Source organism: Pseudochaenichthys georgianus, unplaced genomic scaffold (genome assembly GCF_902827115.2).
Source record: "Pseudochaenichthys georgianus unplaced genomic scaffold, fPseGeo1.2 scaffold_455_arrow_ctg1, whole genome shotgun sequence".
Taxonomy (NCBI): domain Eukaryota; kingdom Metazoa; phylum Chordata; class Actinopteri; order Perciformes; family Channichthyidae; genus Pseudochaenichthys; species Pseudochaenichthys georgianus.
Window position 1 is genome coordinate 150,592 of NW_027263020.1, and position 24,276 is coordinate 174,867.

Below are 24,276 nucleotides of genomic sequence, written 5' to 3' on the forward strand. Positions count from 1 at the left end.
TCAGGTCCACTTCCAGACGCTCTGCAGCTTCATGTGTAACCGGTGTAACAAGTATCAGAATCAGTGAGAGTTGATGTAGTTCTGCTAGCTGTCCACTAGATGGTGGAAACTGAGCGTCTAATGACATAAAGGTCAGGGTGCTCCCTCTCCTCATGGACATTATCATAGTGTCACCGCACACAGCTGCTACAGGGCTGCTTTACTTTTGTTGTTGTGTTGGTTTTGCTTCTTTTTTTGTAATTTACTCACATCTTAAACTGCACTGTAACTTTTATTCATGTATTTTTTTGTTTTAATGTTTATTTTATTATCTTTGCTTTTTAATGACGGTTTTTAAATACCATTTTCTTAATATCTGTCATTTTTGTAAAACACTTTGAATTGCCTTGTGTTGAAAAGTGCTGTATAAATAAATGTGCCTTGCCTTGCCTAAACAGTGACTCTGTTCAGGTAAACAGTGACGGTGAACAAGTTCCCATCATATTTTAACAGTAAAAAAAACAAGGTAGGTGACATGTTGTCTTCTTGTGGGGGCCCCTGATGGCAGAGGGGCCCTAACCCACCTGCTGGCTCTGGTCCATAGTGAAAGGATGTTGAGGCCTGTGGGACAGTTGAGAGCTGAACTGTGCTGAAGGACTTCCAGTGAAACCAGGTCAGGGTTTGAAGGTGGCTGTATCTTAGCGCTTCACACTTCATCCATGCACTCAACTTCAGAGTATTAAGAGTTCAAAATAAAAACACCTCAGTGACTTGAACCGAGTTGTCGGACAGGTTTAGACACGCCTTGCATTCTTTACTGATGATGTGATATAAGAAAACAATCAAACTGCTGCTGATTCTACTCAAGAAGCACTGACTGAATCTTTCTAAAATCACTCCTCTTTAACTCTTTGACTTTATAAGAGAGAAATAATACACACTACTTCAAACAGACATTAAGAATCAGCTTCAAGAGTCATGTGACCTGTCCAGGTAAACAGTGACACAGCACAATGTGATCAGAGTGATCCTGATGATGGACCAAATTCATCTGGGAGGATTCTCACCTGCTGAACTCACTTCAGGTCCACTTCCAGACACTCTGCAGCTTCATGTGTGGAGGACACTCTGCTCATGTGTTCCTCTGCAGTCCTGAGTCTGCCTGCATCTGATCCGAGGACGCTGTCACACCCTCATAACTCCTGAGATTAAAAACACTTCAGAGTCACGTGGAAACCGGTGTTACAGGTATCAGAAACATTGTAAAAAGTTATGTAGTTCTCCTAACTGTCCACTAGATGGTGGTAGCTCACAGATTAATGCAGGGGTCTCCAACCTTTCTTCATCTGAGAGCTACTTTGAAAAAATTAAAGTGGCCAAGAGCTACTTGCATCACATCGCTTACATTTATTCACATAGCACTCATCAGTTGAATTAAGCTAGACTTTTGTACACGTGTGAAATTGCAATACCTCAAGCTTATCACAAATCTTAACTTCACATCAAGGTCCAACAAAACGAAAATGTCTCACATATTACTATGGCCCACATAGTGAGTACTTCACTGAGAATTCACATACATTAATCACCACCTGACACAACCCAGTCTCACGGCATTTCGTGTTCACCAACACGATTTTTAATCTATTGATTCGTGTCCACCAACACGATTTGCCCCTTTTGTTCGTGTTGCACAGCACGATTTTAAAAGCAATGTATTTCTACTGCCTGCAGCACGTCTTTTTCTCCGGTCGGGTCGTGGGAGACCGGAAGCTGTGTGGTTCATAAAAACATGTTCTTACTCAATATCAAGCCACAATTATTGCTTTTATTTTAAATCGTATAATTTCGGACTTTTGTTGCCGTTTGTGAGGAAAACAAATGGGGCTCAGAGCCTCAGGATACTGAAATCTGTATTTTTAAATATTTTTTTCCTTCTAATTCGTTATTCTTTTCAAAATAACACACTGTTATTTACTCACCAATAACACAAAATTATCCTTGCTTTTATTTATTGGTTTAATTCCATAATCTCTGGCTTTTTTGGCGTCCGTCAGCAACTGAATTTCAAAATAAAAATAACCGGAAACAGACGTAGGCCTATAAGGGACATTTCGAGCATCATTGCAATTGTCAACATTTCTGAGTTTAGGATGGCCGAAGGCACTACACTACCCATAATCCCCAGCTATCGTTTAGGACTACAGTCCTCGTAAGGTTACGCAGAGCGTCAAACAGCTGTGTGAAATGGAACGAAACCACGCCAGACTATCCAAAACTGGAATCGAACGCCCCCCAGAACTACACATGCTGGCTATTGTGTTTCACAAAATGTTCTATGGGACGTCTCTACTGAACGTTTTCGTTTTTCCCACAATTATAAGTTGCCAGTATTAAACACATTGGTGTTATCAAATGTAAAACATATAATTAATAAATGGGTGAAAATCGCTTGTGTCCATAATGTGCAGCAATAATATATAGCATTAATATACCCACATGACAGCTCATTGATACTTTGTAATTCTACTTCACGACAATTCAGAGGTTAACCTGGTATTTTTACTCCACTGCACTTATTTGAGTTACTTTGCAGATTCTGATTAATGATGTGAAATATAAACAACCCTTAAATCAGACTTTAGTTACACCTGAGTAAAATTCAGGGAAGGTGATGATTGTCAAGTGCCAACAATCAGGAGAGATATTTGATAGTTGGTGCTTGAGAAGACTTAACATGTATCTGCAATTGACATGAATGGAAACGAGTAAGAAAGTATATTCATTACTCGTTATTCTCTACTAATAGTTAATTAAAGACTGTATATTATGGCTATTTTGCACATCCCTTTCAAGATTTTCTAAGGTTTATTGACATATCATACACAACTACGGTGTAGTTATGCAATGAATGAAACACTTGGGTCACAGGTTCCTCAACAGTGCATTACAAGACATCTATCAATATGTGTGTACCTCCACCATTACACTGTCGTATTCTGCACATTATTTATTTATTATTATTCTATCTGCATACATAAGAGTATAATTAATGTGTATAATATCAGTTAAAATAAGTGTTTCAACATAGTTAACATTGCAGGAAAGCAATATATTAGACATTAAGTACTTTGTCAGGCTTAATATTTATCTGTAGATAGACACCCCCAAAGTTTTTTTCTTATTTAAAAGAAGACCTTAATCTGTTTTTTAATGTTTAAATAAAGGTTAATTCGTTTTTCTGTTTTGCACCTCCTCCTATTAATATCTTTGTACATCCTGCACTAAACTGTTTTATTGTAGAGATCACTTATAGTATATTCTTGATTTTTTATATTCTATATTTCTATCACAGACCTTCTACTTTCCCCCTATGAAAGTATGTACTCTTCATATTTTTATTCAAATATTCAAATAATATTTGATGAAAAAAATATTAAGAGTACATTATTGTTTTTATGTGTTATATTATAACACATAAAAACAATAATTCAATAACGTGCTTTAACCACTAGGCGGTGCACACAAGGCACACACAGCCATAATAACTTTGTATTATTAGTGTAGGACACGTTTTATTCATGCTTTCACATCATTTTACAGCATATTGCTATACTATTTCAGAATCAGTATTTACATTCAAAGAAAATCAGTAATATCTTTGAAAACTACAGTCCTTTTCTATCAGCTGTGCACCTTTATGGTGTAAATATAACCTATCTATGAATTAGATCAAATGTAAAAGTCAGCCGAATTAGTGTTGATACTGCAAGGAGACGTATTGTGTGAAGAGAAATTGAAGATGTTGTTTAATTGTTGATATATTTATGATCCACGTCAAGTATTCAGTTTCGGCGCCATTTCTTCCAGTTTTTCCAAAGGTCTTCTCATCAGGGCTCTATAAATGAAGAACTACGGCAGATCTGTAATATGTAATGCAGCCGAACCGTGTATTACAGATAAGAGAGATAAGATAAGATAAGATAAGACTTTATTCATCCCGAAGGAAATTGTTGTGCCAGAGTAACAGTAACAGTAACAAAATACAACAAACACAATAAACACAGCATTACAATGCCGTTATGTGATGACTTTCAAAGAGAAAAGCAAGAGCACTCGGAATTAAGTATTATTTTATTCTTTTCCGGATTTCATATCATATAAACACCAAATCCCAGCATGCATTGCGGCTTATGGTAAAATAAGTGCATTCACTCTTTTTTACAGTTAGTGAGATGAATGGCGCTGCATGGAGTCCACCATAGTGGTGTCTGCTGGACCCACTTAGGTTCACTCGAATAGTCATTTAAATGTTCAGTCAGTCTTGTTCTGTATTTGGATTTCATTCATGTCAGAAAAAGCTGCTTCAAAAAGGTCTGTAGAACAGAACCAAATAAAGCAGACATGTTCAGTGCTGCTTGGTGAATGTTCTTATAGTTTTCTGGGTCTACAAGGCTCCAGAAATGTTCTGAGTTTTGCTGATACTTAAGCTGAACATGACTTTGGAGATTTATAACCTCCATCTCCATAGGATTGACACTGAACTGTTCACTGTTAAGTTAGCTTCATCATATCGCAATCAGTGATTAAGTGAATAATAAAGTTTCTATCGGGTCACTATCAGCCTGTCACTCATTATTTTCAGGAGGGGGGGGGGGTTGGAGGAACGGAGAGGAGACGGGGATCGCGGAAGCTTTCCTCCTGCCTTCACAAACTTTACACACATATTTATCAACTGAAAATAGCAAGAGGACATTCATACTCTGCAATCCAAGACTTGATTAAATCCAACAAAAACCTGACATGATGATAACGAGTGTTTTTCAAAAAACACAAATCCCTCCCTGTGTGTCTCTGAGCCGCAGCGACAGGGCCTGATTCAGAGCGGGTCATTCTGCTGTTGGTTCAGGACTGGTGTTGGTGGAGAAAGCAGACTGCTCCGTGTGTGGTGTCGCTGTGCCGCTGTCACGTCTGTTCCTGACCTGACCTGTTGATCTCTGCGTCACCGGCCAATTTGATATTCGTGTAATTCTAAAATCAAAAAACGTTATTGTCCAGCCGCGGCCGAAAAATCAAGAAGCAACCTTACAACGCTATAATCGATAATTGAGCGGCGAGCTACTGAAAAGCTGCTCGCGAGCTACCGGTAGCTCGCGAGCAGCTTTTCAGTAGCTCGCCGTGTAGCTCGACATGTTGGAGAGCCCTGGTTTAATGCATTAACGATCTGTCCTGACATGTGATGAAGCAGCAGTGTGGATCACATGGCTATGGTCCAATGGTAAAAATACTTCCTATGTATTTTCCTTATATTGTTTCATGCCGAAAACAGAAAACCTCTTTGGTTATGTTTTTAAAAAAAAAGAAATGTTGGCTTCCAGAGACTGATGCTAAAGGTATTTGTTTCTTTCTCCTCACAAAGTAAATGATCACAATATATCACAAAGGTAACTTTTTAAACGAAAAATCAAACACATATTTTTGGACAATGACACAACAAGTCTGTTTCAGTCTCTGCATATATTGTGTTAAATATGCAACTCATGCCAGGGATAAGGTCAATTCTCTTTTGATTCAATGTTTCATGTCTTCATTTGAATTATTCCACAAACAATAGTTGTAATTCATAAAGTTGACCAGCAGATGTCAGCATTTAGACTCCTTCAGACCCTTTGAGATAATAAATATATGGCACTGTGCACAGAGGGTGCTGTTTGCTGCACAGATTGTAAAGTCCCTGGAGGAATATTCAGATTTTTAAATATAGGGCTAACTAATTATTTTGTATGATAGTTTTCACTTAAAAGGGCTGATAGCCATCGTTATGCATTTTAGCTGCATCCATGTGGAGCCCCGTGTGAGGCAAAGTACTTTTTGGTCAATTTTTAAAATGTTGCATTATTCATTTTAGCATAATCTTTGGTCAAAACAAAATGTAAGAATTCACTCCTACACCAGCTAAAACAATGTTATCATGAAATTGGTATTTGAGTACATTTTAGATTTGTTTTCATATTTGGCTGGACCTTTGTAACAAACATGGAAACCTTTAGCAGTCTCCTATTTGTGTGATCTTTGACAATGTTGATTTGCCTTTAAACCTTCATTAAACCCAATGACAATTACTACAGAAAGTATTATAACCTTTCCTCTTTGTTATGAATGAAACCAACTGTGACAGTAAAGGCACAATCAGTGAAGCCTCGTCCACCACCAGCATTTACACCACAGGACGGGAAGTGACCTCCTCCTACAGGGAACACAGAGACACATCCTCTCAGGACCAGAACTGTCTACACAACATATCAGAACCCTCCTCAAATAATGTTTGTGACTTCTCAGTCTTCAGGCTCCCGTCATCATATCTGTATTTCCATAAAACTAAGTGGTATCACATCTCGTGAGTCAGACCTGAACTTCTTGCTGTTTTCGGGCATTTTTTTAATTTTCTTTGCAGCAGACATGAATGATTACTGCTGCTTGATGCAGACGTGTCACACCAACACAGTCTCACTCCCTAAGCATCCAGGAGCGACGCTTGGTCAGGGTCCCGAGGCGTGCAGTTGGGACGCGCCGAGTCTCCTTCAGCTTCATAAACGGACGCAAAGAGCTTTCAACTGATTGCAATGTATTCCCATTGTTGGCAAAGTTAGGTTTGGAAACGATATTATTTCCTTTCGGCATGCATAACACGGCATAATACCGGAGCCCAGCTGCGCGGAAACCTTGGCGCTGTTCGGAGTTTGTTCTAATCCGTCAAAATGGCTTTCTGATTTTTCCGTCATTGTTAAAAAAAATCCGTCATAGACGGAAAATATTGGGTTAACGCGACCTCTGGTATGGAGTCAGATCAGTCTCAATGTTAATAAATGCTCACAGAAGGATTCACAAATGTATTTTGCGATTTATATATAAATGACTCTCCACAACAATATCTCACAAATATTTATTGTTGTATATAAATGTACAAAAAATGGGCATTTAAACTGCTTTTTATTAATCCAAAGACGCTCTGAATTAATAATCAAATATGTTTCCTTTCTTTACAACTGGATGAAATTACAAAATGCACCCATCATGTTCCTCATGCTAGTAGAGCCTCATAAAAGTATCAAACCACCTGATAAAATGCACCAGAATACAGGAAATATATATTTCTTCCGTGGTGGGGGGGAACCCCACACCCCCCGTTAAAAAGTCCCCCCCACATTCAGAATGCTTCCTATGCCCATGTCGTTAATCAATAAGACCTTGTGTAACCTTTTATAACAATGCCTGTGTTTATGACACATGATTTACAGAAACAAATACTTTGTTATTAATGATTAAATCTGCTGGAAGCAAATCAAGCTACAGCTCATTACAGCAAGTTAAAGTACAAAGAGTGCATTCAACTAAAGTGAGAATGTTCATTTGGATATTTGTTTTGGGAAATGAAGCAGAATCATTAAAACAGCACAACGACGTGATGATTGGAAACCTTCCAGAGAGTTTGTGGCCATTAAGATCTGATGCGGGGAAATGTCTCGGCGATACTGTTTTCTTTTCTTTGGGAATCGTAAAAAGTCATCAGGCATCTAGAATCAAATGTTTTACAGGAAGTAATTCACGGTTCTTAATAAAAGTAAATATGTTACCTTGTTTTATTTTCTTTGGGAATCGTAAAAAGTCAAGTAGGCATCTTATCAGTCATTAGCTGTACGATGAAAGGACACATCTTTTAGTGGAAGTAGGTCACTATTGTTTACAGCAATACATATTTCACCTCATTGGTCTGGAACGTATGATCTGTTATCTGCTCCTCCCTCAGTCAGAGGTCAGCACTGCATCAACTCCCAACACTCCACTCCCTTAGACAACGTCATCAATCCCAATCGAACATAATGTTGCAGGTTTGATCACACTGTATTCCTCTGATGACTCTAGTTCGTTGTTGATCTTGAACAGCAGGAGAGAGTAAACCATGGAGGTGGGAAGGCGTATCGTGTGAAGCCAAAGAAAGAGAATGAGATCAGGTTTAGAAGTGAGCTCCTGGCAGCATTTAGAATTTGCAGCGTTTCATCTACAGTTGCAACCAAAATAATTCAAGCCCCATTGCACATTAGGTTTATTGAACAATGCTTTGAACGTTTGTCAGCTGTTTGCAACAAACACATTTGAGAAGAACTGTTTCAACAGAAAGTGTTACTTCACATGACTGCAGTCTCAAAGTGATTGAACCCCTGTCTCAAGCACACCGGGGGGATAATCAAGGCTCCTTGAGTTCAGGTGAGCTTCAGACAGAACACATGCATACCTGGGTTCATTGAGAGTGACGTTCGATTGCATTTTATAAATATGGTCAAAGTCAAATGAATTGTCCAGACAGTTCAGAGAAGAGATCATTGCCTTGAAGAAACAGGGACACGGATCAACAGATAGCACAAGTGATGCTCTTAGTATGGTGACTGAGCTGGAGGCCACGGCCATGAGGACCGCACTGAGGTCCCTCAGCAGCGCTGCCAGAAGCTGGGGTCTGGGTAGGCGTCACGTTGCAGCAGTCAAGCAGCAAAGGGTGCTCGACTCAGTGCTGAAGATGCTTGTCGTGAAGGCCTTGAATCATGTTGAGACTGCAGTTTCATTAAAGACAAAAACACTTGATATTAGTTTCATTGAATTACTTTGTGTTGTGTGATTATTGCAAACAGCTGACCAATGTTACATTGAGCCAATGAGCAATGGGGGTTGAATACTTGTGATTGTAACTGCATGCAGCGCTTTATTTATTTGTGTTTTGTCAATTGGTGAAGATGTTTCTTCATCTGCATCTCGGGCACATTTGTGTTTTTTATTTGTTCTCTTGAGATAGACAGATCTTTAATGTGTCATTTTTCAGGTACAACGACATTACAATGAACTCAAGGTGCCAACACGCAACAACAAGACCATATGAAAACAACAAGACAATATGAAAACAACAAGACAATATGAAAACAACAAGACAATATGAAAACAACAAGACACTATAAAAACAACAAGACAATATGAAAACAACAAGACAATATGAAAACAACAAGACAATATGAAAACAACAAGACAATATGAAAACAACAAGACACTATAAAAAACAACAAGACAATATGAAAACAACAAGACAATATGAAAACAACAAGACAATATGAAAACAACAAGACACTATGAAAACAACAAGACAATATGAAAACAACAAGACACTATGAAAACAACAAGACACTATGAAAACAACAAGACACTATGAAAACAACAAGACACTATGAAAACAACAAGACAATATGAAAACAACAAGACACTATGAAAACAACAAGACAATATGAAAACAACAAGACAATATGAAAACAACAAGACAATATGAAAACAACAAGACACTATGAAAACAACAAGACAATATGAAAACAACAAGACACTATGAAAACAACAAGACAATATGAAAACAACAAGACACTATGAAAACAACAAGACAATATGAAAACAACAAGACACTATGAAAACAACAAGACAATATGAAAACAACAAGACAATATGAAAACAACAAGACAATATGAAAACAACAAGACAATATGAAAACAACAAGACACTATGAAAACAACAAGACAATATGAAAACAACAAGACAATATGAAAACAACAAGACACTATGAAAACAACAAGACAATATGAAAACAACAAGACACTATGAAAACAACAAGACAATATGAAAACAACAAGACACTATGAAAAACAACAAGACAATATGAAAACAACAAGACACTATGAAAACAACAAGACACTATGAAAACAACAAGACAATATGAAAACAACAAGACACTATGAAAACAACAAGACAATATGAAAACAACAAGACACTATGAAAACAACAAGACACTATGAAAACAACAAGACAATATGAAAACAACAAGACACTATGAAAACAACAAGACACTATGAAAACAACAAGACACTATGAAAACAACAAGACAATATGAAAACAACAAGACACTATGAAAACAACAAGACAATATGAAAACAACAAGACACTATGAAAACAACAAGACAATATGAAAACAACAAGACAATATGAAAACAACAAGACAATATGAAAACAACAAGACAATATGAAAACAACAAGACACTATGAAACAACAAGACAATATGAAAACAACAAGACACTATGAAAACAACAAGACAATATGAAAACAACAAGACAATATGAAAACAACAATACAATATGAAAACAACAAGACAATTTGAAAACAACAAGACACTATAAAAACAACAAGACAATATGAAAACAACAAGACAATATGAAAACAACAAGACAATATGAAAACAACAAGACACTATGAAAACAACAAGACAATATGAAAACAACAAGACAATATGAAAACAACAATACAATATGAAAACAACAAGACAATTTGAAAACAACAAGACACTATAAAAACAACAAGACAATATGAAAACAACAAAACACTATAAAAACAACAAGACAATATGAAAACAACAAGACAATATGAAAACAACAAGACAATATGAAAACAACAAGACAATATGAAAACAAGAAATGGGACTGAAAGAGACACGATAGGGAATATGTACATAAATAAATAATACATTAAATGACACGATTCCATGGTTTTTAAACAGCAGGGCGTTTCTCCCGGTGGAAATGTGTTGGGCTGTCGTTGTGTTTGGCGCCTGTCGGCCTCCAGAATAAGGTTGACTTTAAAAAGTGCATCAAATACAAGTGAGACATTTTGTGGGGAAAATCAGAAGCAGAATCACTCAAACAGCAGGATGACGTGATGGTGGAAACCTTCCAGAGAGTTTGTGGCTATTAAGATCTGATGCAGGGAAATGACTCGGCGATACTGTTTTCTTTTGGGGAATCATAAAAAGCCATCAGTCATCTAGAATCAAATGTTTTACAGGAAGTCATTCACTGTTCTTTATGAAGGTAAATAAGTGACCTTGAAAGTCATTTCTCCCTCATCTGTTATCTCTGTCTTCAGTCAGAGAGGTCAGCACGCCTTGCGTTTCCCAACACTCCCTTTAACTCTGCATCATAAACCTGAATCTAATCCAGCAACTTAATTTTGTTTCATTGTAATTCATCTCTCGGATTACTGTAGTTGTTGTTACTTTATTTTACAATTCTAAGCGTGGAGCATTGTCCCAGCTGAAGCTGAGCTGCCTCTGAGAGAACTCTGGAACGCGTTTCAGACATTTACAGCTCGCAGAGAGTGAGAGCTTTTGGAACAGCATGATTTGAATTATGTGTGCTTGATGGCATTGGTGGAACACAGATTCAGATAAGTAGAAGTACTAATACCACACTGTCAAATACTCCATTACAAAGAACAAGGTCCTACATCGAGGATGGTACTGAAGACAACGAAATGAAGTCTGCTCAGGAACATGTAGTTAAAGAAGAAGTCAAACCGTCATTCCAGAACAAAAATCTGCATTTTCTTCAAATACATATAAAAATTGCATTTTTAAAATCAGCAAATGTTTACTTTTGAGAATCGGCAACCCAAAAAAATGAACTATTATCAATACATTTTCTGTCAGCCCACTCGCTGTGGAAATGAACACTTGAGGATAGATGAATCTAGAATAAACATCATATTTAGAAAATTCTCTTTTGTGTGTAAACATCTAAATCCATAAAGTTACCAGTAACTAAAGCTGTAAAATAACAGAAGTACAATGTTTCACTTTTGATGGTAGTGCAGTAGAATATAAAGAGAAACAGAAATAAAATACTCAATTCAATTCCAATACCTCAAATGTGTACTTAAGTACCAACCTGATCTCACCAGAATGCGTGACTCCACCACGACTCCTTAACACTGCATTGCGTGGTGGAGTCACGAACTTTGTTACATTTACGTGTCGGCACCACGCAAACAACCCCAATGTAAAGTGAATGAGGCTCCTTTGTCGTGGTGCACACACGCATTTCTACCACATCCTGCAGTGAGCTTTTATTCTATAAAACGTTTTTAAAATCTACTTTATAGCTTGTAGTAACTCACGGGAGGCTTCTTTTATTTTATTTGTATTCATAATAATTTTAATTTTTCGTCAGAATGTATTATGGTGCATTAGTTATGAATTTTTGGTCTAAAAAAACAGTGCATTGTGTGTAATACAACTGTGATTTTTATTACATTAGTTTCTTTTTAAGGAAGGCCAGAGCTTCAGCTGTGTCAAATAGATTGTTCCCTTTAGTTAACGTTTTTTAAAAGAACATTATATTCCGATTTGATCATGTCCCTTTTATTGTATTACGGAGAGCAATGTGAGCATCCATTCCCATTGGATAACGCAGGATTTTACACCCGGAAGTAAGTATACTCTTTACTGTCGATTGATTTTACAGTGCTATCTGCACTACTCATCAACTCAAAAACACCAGATTATCCTTGTTGATTACACAACATTGGTTGGTTTAAATTGTGTACAATACTTTTGTAATTTTCCCCTTCAAATCGGAGAAACAAACATTTGTTCAGTTTAGGATGGCCGAAGACACTACACTACCCAGAATCCTCAGCTATTGTTCTGCGTTGCCTCAAGCTCTGTGATTGGTTGACTGCATTCCATATGAAAAAAAAGGTTTCGTAAAAGATAAATCATACTTTATTCAGCAGTGCTTGCTTTACTCTTTGAAAGTCTTCACATGAATGCATTGTAATAAATGGTTTGGCTGCATTAAATATTACACATATGTCGTAGTTCTGTATTTGTATTTATCTACAGAGATCGGGCTCAGAATATACCGGAAACTATTCTTTTACCGTTCTGTTTTAATTTCACAATAAAGTTAGTAGTAATAATTTGTTTTGATATTATTGTTTTTTATTAACTACTAGACCGCTGGTTCATGTTAAGACCATCTTTTCTGTGTTGCTGTGGGGTTTCTCCATCGCTTTTGTGTTACAAATATCAAAAAAATAACTAAATATATCTGTCGTAAACTAAACCAGAAACAGCAGTATATTTTATTTTGTTAACACGGTAAACTTGACAGCTTTTTAACCCAAACCACCTACTGGTTAAAGCACGTTATTACACGTTTAGAGTAATATTGACATCTTGAAAAAGGATGTCCAAAATAGCAATTATATACAGTTTTTAATTTGTAGAGAATAACGAGTAATGTATATACTTTATAGGGATCTGCAGATACATATTTAGTCTTCTCAAGCACCAACAATCATTACATTACATTACATTGCATTTAGCTGACGCTTTTATCCAAAGCGACTTACAATAAGTGCGTTCGACCAACAAAAACAACCTTGAAGAAAACAGAATCATAAAGTACATCAGGCTTCATAAAGCCAAAATATTTCAAGTGCTACTCAACTGGCTTTAGATAAGCCAGTCCTCCAATCAAATATCTCTCCTGATTGTTGGCACTTGACAATCACCTTCCCTGAATTTTACTCAGGTGTAACTAAAGTCTGCTTTAAGGGTTGTTTATATTTCACATCATTAATCAGAATCTGTAAAGTAACTAAAATAAATGTAGTGGAGTAAAAATACCAGGTTAACCTTAAAGAAAGACCTCAGGATTATAAAAGACCCCCATCACCCCAGCCACAAACTGTTCTGTCTGCTGCCGTCTGGCACAACAGCCGCATTCTAGGAGAGGATGTGGCTGTTGTGGAGGACTACAGTACCTGGGAGTGCACTTATGGGCTGAACTGGAGGATCAACACTGACGCTGTGTACAAGAAGGGGATGAACAGACTCTATTTTCTGAGGAAGCTGAGATCCTTCAACGTGTGCAGCAAGATGCTGGAGATCTTCTAGTCTGTTGTGGCCAGTGCACTCTCTTTGCTGCGGTCTGCTGGATGGGCAACATCAGAGCCGGTGACACCAGCAGGATCAATAAAGTGATCAGGAAAGCTGGGTCTGTCATCGGCATCAAGCTGGACCCCTTTGAAGCTGTGGTGGAGAGGAGGACACTGAACAGGCTGTTGTCCATGATGGATAACCCCACCCATCCTCTCCACCTGCAGCTGGACAGTCAATGGAGCTCCTTCTCCAACAGACTGCTGCAGCTCCGCTGTCACAAGGACCGATACAGGAACACATTCCTGCCCACTGCAATAACTCTGTACAACAAATCACCTCTGGCTAGAAGAGAACTCTCTGCTCCATAGTTTATCTAATACAACATCGCTGTACATTGTACACATATATAATCTGTTCAATATTTGATATTCCATATTCCATTTTCATATATTTTTGAATATGTATATTTGCATATATAATATCTACATGTATGTTTTCTATTTCAACACATATATTTTCTATTTTCTTTTCTTTTCTTTCTATTCTTATTTATTTGTGGTTTTGTTTTATTGTAAAATGCCTTGTCTTTTATGCTGTTGCAACAAAAACAATGTCCCAAATTGGGATCAATAAAGTACCATCTTATCTTATCTTATCTTACATCCGGACTAAAACCACCAGACTCAGGGACAGTTTCATCCCACAGGCCATAAGACTATTAAACACCTGAACTTTGAAATAACATCCATAACATTCATCTGGCTGCTACTTAGAAATAATTTGTCTAATATATCATATATTCCAATCACTTGTATAGACTGAGTCTATACAAGTTTTCTCTTATTGCACTATTTCACTTTTTACTATTTTTCTTTTTGTATTGACTTGCACTATTTTTTCTGTGTATCTGTTTTATTGTGTTGCACTGTTGGACGAGCCTGTGACCTAAGGGGGGGGTAGGAGACGTTCGATTCCTGTTTTGAATAGTGTGCCGTCGATGGGTTTCATTCCATTTCAAAATGCTGTTTGTCACTCAGCGTAAACTTCAACATCCAACATCCAATCACAGAGCTTGAGGACAAACCACGGGGTTTGTCAAGCAAAGCACATGGTGTAGTCCCAAACGATAGCTGAGGATTCTGGGTAGTGTAGTGTCTTCGGCCATCCTAAACTGAACAAAGGTTTGTTTCTCCGAATCGAAGGGGAAAACTAATGTAATACAAATCACAGTTGTATTACCCACAATGCACTGTTTTTTTAGACCAAAAATTCGTAACTAATGCACCATAATACATTCTGACGAAAAATAAAAATTATTATGAATACAAATAAAATAAAAGAAGCCTCCCGTGAGTTACTACAAGCTATAAAGTAGATTTTAAAAACGTTTTATAGAATAAAAGCTCACTGCAGGATATGGTAGAAATGCGTGTGTGCACCACGACAAAGGAGCCTCATTCACTTTACATTGGGGTTGTTTGCGTGGTGCCGACACGTAAATGTAACAAAGTTCGTGACTCCACCACGCAATGCGGTGTTAAGAAGTCGTGGTGGAGTCACGCATTCTGGTGAGATCAGGTTGTTAAGTACAGTCCTTGAGTAAATGTACTTAGTTACTTTCCACAGCTGCTGAATGGCAAGCAGAGAAAGATGAAACCCAAGCTGAACATGTGGAGGCTTTTTGTATCCAGCTCTCACACTTTAGATGATTTCAACATGGAAGTGAGATCTGCAGCAGTGTCTGCTGATAGACAGCAGGACGCTGGTGGAGCGCATTCAAGCTAAAGGAGTATTATGATCTGTATTGGGTTCCTGATAGAAGTTAAACACAACATCAACATTGAGCAGATAAGTCCTGACTATGGCTTTATTCCGATGCACTCACATCCCTGACACATTTCTCTGGGTTCTATATAGCGTTGCACAATTCAGGGAATTTTCAACGATGGAAACTTTCCATGGGAATTAACGGGAATTTTCTAAATTGAAGGTTGACTCTTGATAGGGAACTTACATAGAGTTGGGGAAAGTATGTTTTAGCATAATCTTGACAAAAACAAACAGATGCCATTCAAGTAAGGCAAGGCGAGGTGAGGCGAAGGGAGGCGAGGCAAGGCGAGGCAAGGCGAGGCAAGGCGAGGCGAGGCGAGGCAAGGCGAGGCAAGGCGAGGCGAGGCAAGGCAAGGCAATTGTCTTTATACAGCACTTTTCAGCACGTGGTGATTCAAAGTGCTTTACAGATTAAAAGCAAAAGACATTTAAGAACAAATACAGCATAAATACACAAGTACACTTGAATACCCATGCCATAGCACACTGCTTACTGCATGGCTATTGAGACCACACAAAGGTTTGCAACAGGCTCACAAATGTGAGGGTCAACCTAAGGCTCGTTGAGCCGGACATCCTCAACAAGGCTGGACAGGGACACTGCAGAGGAAGAGGAAGAGTGTGATGTTGAAGAGGCCCAGGCAAAGCACGTTGACTGAAAGGCTTTAGCCAAAATGCAGAGGATCGCTTGAAGGAAGATTTGCATGTTGAATGGAACTTTGTGGAGGGTTTTGGATGGGGGGGGTGCATTTTTGATCATTTTTTAATGAGTGGGGTTGGATGGGCGAATATTTCCAAAATTCCCAGGGTTAGGGTTAGGGTTAGGGTTAAGCTAGGGTTAGGGTTAGGGTTAATGACACGCATTTCCAAAGTCGTGTCATTAAGCTAACCCAGCTTAACTTCCCATGGAAACTTTCCGGAAATGTTCCGCCCCTAGTGTATACCATTTCTAGAGGCAGAACTTTTTCTCGACGTTCGTACGTGAACACATTTTCCTTTTGCTACTAAAGTCTGTTTTTCTTCCCCTCCTGATTCCTGTTTCTTTGTAGCTGAGCCCAACATCTCTAGTTGGTTCCGTGTGTCGGTCAGTCAACACACATGTACCTACCAACCCAGTCTCACAGTCTGCGTACAAAATACACGACTTTGGAAATGCGTAAAATAGATACGCAGAAGTCCAATTTTGCGTGCATATGATACTCCCACGTTACGTTGGTTATGAACGTATCTGAAATACGTTTATTTTCTACATATCTTTGCTTATTGTCTTGCTTGTAATAATGATACTAGTCATTTATAAATATCATTTTAGAGCACACATTTGAAATCGACGACCGGGCTCGATATATGGTTAAATTAAAATCAGCAGGCGAGTAATTTCGCCAGCTGTTCCTCTCATGAGCGAGGCAGAAAATAATAGTTGTATCAGCCAACCAGCTGCTGTGTCATTTATTGCACCTTGTAGTGCCGAGAGACAGGCGGTGCTATTGTGGCACAAAGCTGGCTTTAATGAGCAGCAGAAATGCAGATGCTGTCGGGTCGCAGCCCGTGCGGAAACAATACCCCACCCCACAGTTCCGTGGTGAATTATGTCAACCAGTGATCACGACAACCTCAAACATTAAAACAAATCCAGAGTTACGTGTTTCTGACTTCCTCTAGGAAGAAAGGACGGTAACAGAAGAGCTCTGAGGCTTCAGGCTCGATCGCCGTTCACATGACAGTTTGAATGATCTCAATGGGAATGGTTAGCGTATCATGTGCACGCAACATCGGACTTCTGCGTATCTATTTCACGCATTTCCAAAGTCGTGTGATTTGTACGCAGACTGTGAGACTGGGTCGGTACCTACAGGAGGCTGCATTTAGAAAAGAGTGAGGGGCAGAGAACTCCTGGCCTTGGGACACTGGTAAAAGGAACATTCCCAGCAGCCAGACTTCAGAGGACACGCTGCCTCTACTTTTATCAGAAGGAAGTATTATTGTGTATTCATAAATGTGTGTGAGCTCTTAAGAAACAATAAAACATGATATTCTTCATCAATGATTGAGGTAGTGAAGAAAGACAAGCCGCTGGAGACTTACAGGAACCACCCACAGACTTTAGACTCGTAGCTCTTGAGGGGGGGGGGGGGCATTGTGAAGAGGTAGTTTGATTGCTGCAAAACTAAGTTCACAATCTGCCATTAAAAAGCCTAAATCTACTGAACATCAAAAGATAGCATTGTGCGGAATGCTTTTGCAATACTATGTGTGATATGTGGTCATGCCAATAAAGCCCCTTTGAATTGTAATGTATTGTATTTGAGTTGTTCAAAATCAATCCTGAATACAAAGAACAGGTTGGACTGCTCTGCGGAGTACGTGTCTTGGCGCTCCATAGTAGGGCTGAAGCCTCGGGGCTGCATCCTTTACAGCGCCACATATGAACGCAATAATATCATGTGTGTGATGCATTAACACAGAGCCATTCCTCCGGAGAGCACATGATGGATACTTGCTTTCATACACAGGACACTTCAAGTATATGTTGCTGCTTGTACTTCTGTATTGTACCTCAGTATAGTTTACAATAGTACAGTAATTGTTCAAATATAATATCAGAACCCACACGTTGTGTTGGTATTGATGTCGTGAACCCATGAACCTGAGCTCACAACAACACTGCAGGCAAACTGCTGAGCTGCTGCTGCTGCTGCCAGGAAGCAGAGCTATGGTTCATATCTTTATGGGCACTCCGCATGTTCCCGCACACAGGACTGAGTCACAGACAAACACCGGCACGTTCTGCCCTGGCCCCGCCCACATGCGCTGTGTGCTCCAGGTATAAAGGGCAGGGAGGCCTGATCCTCATCACTGCACTCAGCTGACTCCTGAACACTCCTCCTCACATCGACCTGACAGGTAGCACCTGCTGTGTTTCTGTTCCTCCGTGAAGCTCGTGGTTCTGCTCTCCCTCCGGACCTTCATCGCACGTCGTTCTTCTCCACACGGAACAACCAGTTGCTCATAACCATGAAGACTGTCGTGGTCCTCTCAGTTCTCCTCTGTTCTGCATTTGCAGGTCAGCTCTTCCACAGAACACACACACACCATCACACACGTGCTCACGACGAGTCCTCAGCACACGACTTAGTGTGCGACCCTGTGGGGGGGGAGTAACTGGGCTCTACTGTTACTCACAGTGTTGTGTTTTCTTCTGCAGCTCCAGCTGAACACAGCGAGAAGGCTCCAGGTCAGTACTGAAGGGCTTTGCTCTGAAACACACACTCAGTCCTAGATGTTTCTCACAGCAACATGAATGTGATTTATCCACAGAAGCAGCGGTGGCTGCCCTGAAGGAGCAGATGGTTCCTGCACCTGGTTAGAGTCCTCTTTCATTTCAGTTTTCACTAATGCTAACGTTAGCATGTGGCTTCATACCACCTACAGAGCCTATGTCTAGTTCATCTTGTATCCGTTTGATGATGATATGTTGTTCCGTACATCCTCAGGTGAAGTAGAGTGATTCAATGCAGCTGATGTGAAATACTTTGTCATTGTTTCAGAGATGGAGGCCGAGATGAAGAAAGTTCAGGAAGAGTTTGTTCCAGAGGATTCTGTCCCTGTTCCCAGAGACGGTAAGACTCACGTCCCTCTGAAGATACTGTGTCTGCTCAGAGTAAACTAAGGGCTACATGGTTAGCAGTTATACTTGATCTACAGTTCCACATATTGATGTTGCCTATTAGAAACAATATTAATTTGAATAAAGACCTTTTCAAACAGCAATATACACTACGGAGCCCCCTAGGGGACATGGGGAAGAGAAATAAAATGATTTGAAATAAAAAAAATATGTTTTGCGAGATCTCTCAAAACCCCGTTGCAGGTTGTAGACGGTCCCTAAGCACTCCTCCTCTCCCTCCTCCAGCTGCAGATTGTGACCAATGCTTGATGTTTAGCTCGGATGACGGCGTGTATCGAACTGTTCTGATCAAAACGACTCTGTAGCTCGTTGTCTACCTTGCTATGATTGTAAAGTCAAGTTTGTATTTTTACAACGTTGTGTTCATGAGTTATTGATCCGCGAAACTCGAATCTGTCAATAACTCAGCTCAGAGCGACGTGCATGTCCCTCGCTCTGAGTGTTCTCTTGAGGTGTCTTCACTTATGTGAAACCCGTGCCTATTGCCAAGCACTGATGTTATATCTTTATATTTAAGGCCAAGCTCAAAGTAAAATCGATGAACCGCTCCATTGTTGTGGTTTCTGTGTTGTCGTAGCATAAGGTGACCAGATTTTCAAAACCGGGGACATTTTGAGTTTTGCGGTCAATATATCATCAACATATCCAATTTTCTTCACTGTTAAAGAAAAAAAGGGGACAATTCTGAACATTCGAACTGTTGGATACAAACAGAAGGACGATAGCTCATACGAGACTTCAGAGGTCTTTTATTTTGAAACTGTACACCAGATTGTCCAGATTCTCTCTGAGTGATTATATGGGGTGTCCTGCTATCACCCTGGAGTGAAATAAGTCTTTGATACTGGATAGTTTTGGTTTTATTCTTATCTAAAAATAGAGGGATGATAGCTCATATATGAGACTACAAAGGTCTTTTATTTTGAAACTCTACATCAGAATGTCCTGATTCTCTCTGAGTGACTAAGTGGGGTGTCCTGCTATCACCCTGAAGTGAAATAAGTCTTTGATACTGGATAGTTTTGGTTTTATTCTTATCTAAAAATAGAGGGATGATAGCTCATATATGAGACTACAAAGGTCTTTTATTTTGAAACTCTACATCAGAATGTCTTGATCGTCCTGATTCTCTCTGAGTGACTAGATGGGGTGTCCTGCTATCACCCTGGAGTGAAATAAGTATTTGATAATTGTACAGTTTTTTTATTTATTCTTGTATAAAAACAGAAGGACGATAGCCCATATGAGATTTCAAAAGTATTTTATTTTAAAAATTCTACATCAGATTGTCCTGATTCTCTCTGATTAACTAGATGGGGTGTCCTGCTCTCACCCTGGAGTGAAATAAGTATTTGATTGACTTCGAATTACTCTTTCATTATGGACAACATAGATCTTATCTGAGATTTTAAACAGCATACATTTTAAATTGTGTTTCAGAAAGTAATGTTATTTTAGGAGTGTTGTGAGATGATGTCAGCATCAATTGAAATTAGTCACCCAGTGGAAATGTCAGATATGTCTTCATAACTGTTATTACATTTTACATTCAATCAGTTATAATGTGGTAGTTATACGTAGTTTGTTTTTAAAGTATTATTGATCACATTATATTGTACACATTTCTTAATTTAAGATCCAGTATATATGAATATGTTTGGTGTGTTTTTTAGGTATATTTGTTATTGACCGAGTAAACGCTTTTATTTTGAAGGCAGTTTTTACAGGCCTCTTCCGTAATGCATAGGATATTCGCGCACCGCAACACAACGTGCGGGCTGGCTTGACCACAGTCTCTTTACCCAGTGTTTCCTGACATGACACGTTTTATTTCACCTTGCTATGTGTTTTTAACGTATATTAAAAAACGGGGACATTTCCGGGGACAGTTTGAACCGGGGACAGGCCAATACAAACGGGGACTGTCCCCGGAAAACGGACATCTGGTCACCCTCGTAGCAGCCGAACTGACCAGGAAGTACATTGAGCTAAATGAAAAGTTGAGATCTCGCGAAACTTTTTTTTTTTTAAATACTTTTTTTTTTTCTCCCTGTCCTCGGGGCTCCGTACAATATGAACAAAATGTGACAAAACATGTGATAACGATATATAAATACTTTTGACACAATACATGTGATCATTGTGTTGACTCTCTTTCTCTGCAGCACCTGTGTTGGAGGCGGAAGCAGCACCTGAATGTAAGAACCACAAGACACTTTTAATCTTCCCTTTTTCCCCCTTCATGGTTGTCATGGCAAGAAATATGGTACATTTTAAAAAGAAGATTAAATAAAAGTCAAACACCTCTGGAAATATCCTGCCATATAGAGTTTGAGGGAAATGAGTGAACGCATGACTTGTTGAAGCCCACAGCAGTCTGTTAGCATGTCAGGCTAATACCTATAACCTGCTAGCTTTACTCGCCTGCTGACTGTTCTATACCTGAGGTCCACACAGACTGAAGCTGAGGTCCACACAGACTGAAGCTGAGGTCCACACAGACTGAAGCTGAGGTCCACACAGACTGAAGCTGAGGTCCACACAGACTGAAGCTGAGGTCCACACAGACTGAAGCTGGCCAGTGAGCAGCTGTGTGTGCAGCAGGCTGAACAGTGTGTTTCAGTCAGTGAAAGCTCTCTCCTCTCTGTGTGTCTGCAGCTCACTTTAACTACTGTCCTGACGGCTGGTACAGCCACAACTCTCGCTGCTTCATCGTCAGCAACACTGTCAGCAACTGGTTCAATGCTGAGGTAACACGACTGCAACACTTCAGTGTTATTGAGAGCAGACACATTGAGCTTGTATGGGGCTTTAAAAGCGTATCTGTGTTGTTCCTGTCATCTTTCATATCCTTTCCATTTTTAAGGAAGTGAATGAAGACATTAAATCACACAGCTGTTTATTTGCATATCCACAAAGAACCCTCTGTGCCCCCTCTGTCCCACAGGAGCACTGCACCGGCCTGGGGGCCCACCTGGCCTCGGCCACCAACCCCAGAGAGTACGCTTTCCTGCAGGAGATCACAAAGAGATCCGGTCTGAGCAGCGCATGGCTGGGAGGCTTCAGCCTGCAGGTCTGTTTTTTAGAAAGGAATACCAGCAGCTAGTCCACATCAGGCCCAGGACCTGATCTAGAGGGGGTCCTAGATAACAGCAGAACAGATCAAGAGACTGCGACAACACCTCCTTACAGCCGTGCTCTTTGTGTTTCAGAGCCGCTGGATGTGGATTGATAGTCAGGGCTTATACTACACCAACTGGTACTCCCAGGCCTCCCCCAGCAGCTACCCCTGCATGTACTTATCCACCGGCTGTAAGTACACCTGGTTGATTTGACTGCTTACATAGAACCTAGTTGTAAATGTTGCTATTGTATTAATTAGGCTTAATTAACTACATGTTAAGGTGATGCCTGGCTCTTTGTTTAAAAAGGGCAGCATCATCAATTCATGTACAGTTTGACTGCTGCGATGTTGTCATGTGTGTCTGTCCAAGCTGGGAATGTAAACATCAATAGAGTTGTGAGAGATGTGTATGTTGTACCTGGTTCCTGTATTGTTTTCACAGAGCAGATGTCTGAATGTATGTGTCCTGATAGGAGGCAATGCCTAGATCATAGCGAGCATGACATTCTTTTGGTCATTAACTAACGCTTTCTGGATAGGAAAGTGATATAACAGTGAACATTGTGGTGCATCTCTTGTTAAATCAAATATGTATTGAACACTTTTGTTTTGCCTTAACGTTTCAGACGGTTGGTGTAACACCCAGTGCACCACTAGCCGGCGCTTCATCTGCTCCAAGAATCCTTTCACCTGTTAACTCACAGGCTGAACATCTGGCTCTATTTCTGTTTGAAGCCAGCCCATATCTTACTGAATGTATCGTTGTGTATTCTTCACTGTTCTTTAATAAAAACTAGTAAGAATGGGATATCGTGTGATCTTTATTTGAGTGCTTGGTTTACACGTTGTTGAAGATGAATGCTTATTAAACTCAGAGTGAATGGACTCAACAGTCCTGGGTCACAGAGAGAAATGGAACAAAGCAATTCAAATCATGTCCTGTGAACCATCTCAGGATGAATGCTCTGACCCTGATGTTGGTGCTATACAAAGTCTGATAAATCACAAACAATGAAGCGTTATAGTTGATATGTTGCTCGGAGCTAATGGCTGCGAAACATACAGATCACAAAGGTCAGAAGTGGAGCTTGAAGCTGTTCTCTGGGTATTGTGTAGACAGCTGGGTAACCTGTCTCAGGTGGTCCCAGGGTGCATCCCAAGTCTCTTCAAAGATGTTCCCATTAGTATCTAAGATGGTTATATACGCCTGAACCCATTGTCCTCCCATTGGCCAGTCTTTATCCAGATGTTAATGGCAACCTGTATTGGTACCTTTTGACGTTATTTTGTGATAATACATTTTAATAACAAATACGACGGGAAAGAAGAAGAATTTAGATTGAATTTGTTATAATTTTGGAAATATGGAATTCCATCCATCTTCTCCCGCTTCTCCGTGGTCGGGTCGCGGAGGTAGCGGTTCCAGCTGAGCCCCAAACGTTCCTTTCCCTGGCCCAACCCGGGGCCTCATTTATAACGCCGTGCGTAGGATCCACGTGGGAAGGTTGCTTACGTAGTAGAAGTCCAAAAAATAGGTACAGAAATGTTCCCACATTTTCCGATTCACCAAACATTGCGGGCTTCACGTAACGCCCATATTTGCCTATAAACAGTCAAAGAAACGTCCATTCATTAATTCTGACTGACTTTATGAAGGAGAGCAGGAAATGAGGACAGAAAGCTAAAACAGACGTCTCACACCGTGTCAGATTCTGGTTCTTTTGGGGAGGTGGAGATAAATCACATTGTTTGGTGGATGCAGTTTGAACAGAGCAGCAGCATGGAGGTCGGATCGTCACCAACATAAATAAATAAGTGGTCCGAAAAAGGTTAATGACAAAAACAATACACAG

At 39.6% G+C, this 24,276-nt stretch overlaps 1 protein-coding gene across 1 annotated transcript; it reads left to right on the top strand.

Moving 5' to 3' along the window:
* Positions 1 to 18,491: 18,491 nt before the first annotated feature.
* LOC117442698 (ladderlectin-like) lies at positions 18,492 to 23,193 on the top strand. Its single transcript, XM_034078650.1, has 9 exons — positions 18,492 to 18,675; positions 18,817 to 18,846; positions 18,930 to 18,974; positions 19,160 to 19,231; positions 21,465 to 21,497; positions 21,958 to 22,049; positions 22,247 to 22,372; positions 22,512 to 22,611; positions 23,050 to 23,193. Exons 1-9 carry the CDS (start codon positions 18,627 to 18,629, stop codon positions 23,118 to 23,120), a joined length of 618 nt encoding a protein of 205 aa, XP_033934541.1. The 5' UTR covers positions 18,492 to 18,626; the 3' UTR covers positions 23,121 to 23,193.
* Positions 23,194 to 24,276: the final 1,083 nt, after the last annotated feature.

Bases quoted from the DNA above. Each gene is read 5' to 3' on its own strand.
- LOC117442698 (XM_034078650.1), top strand. From the start codon at position 18,627: ATGAAGACTGTCGTGGTCCTCTCAGTTCTCCTCTGTTCTGCATTTGCA. The intron at 22,050-22,246 runs GTAACACGACTG...TCTGTCCCACAG, and splicing joins GCAACTGGTTCAATGCTGAG to GAGCACTGCACCGGCCTGGG. The intron at 22,612-23,049 runs GTAAGTACACCT...TTAACGTTTCAG, and splicing joins CATGTACTTATCCACCGGCT to ACGGTTGGTGTAACACCCAG.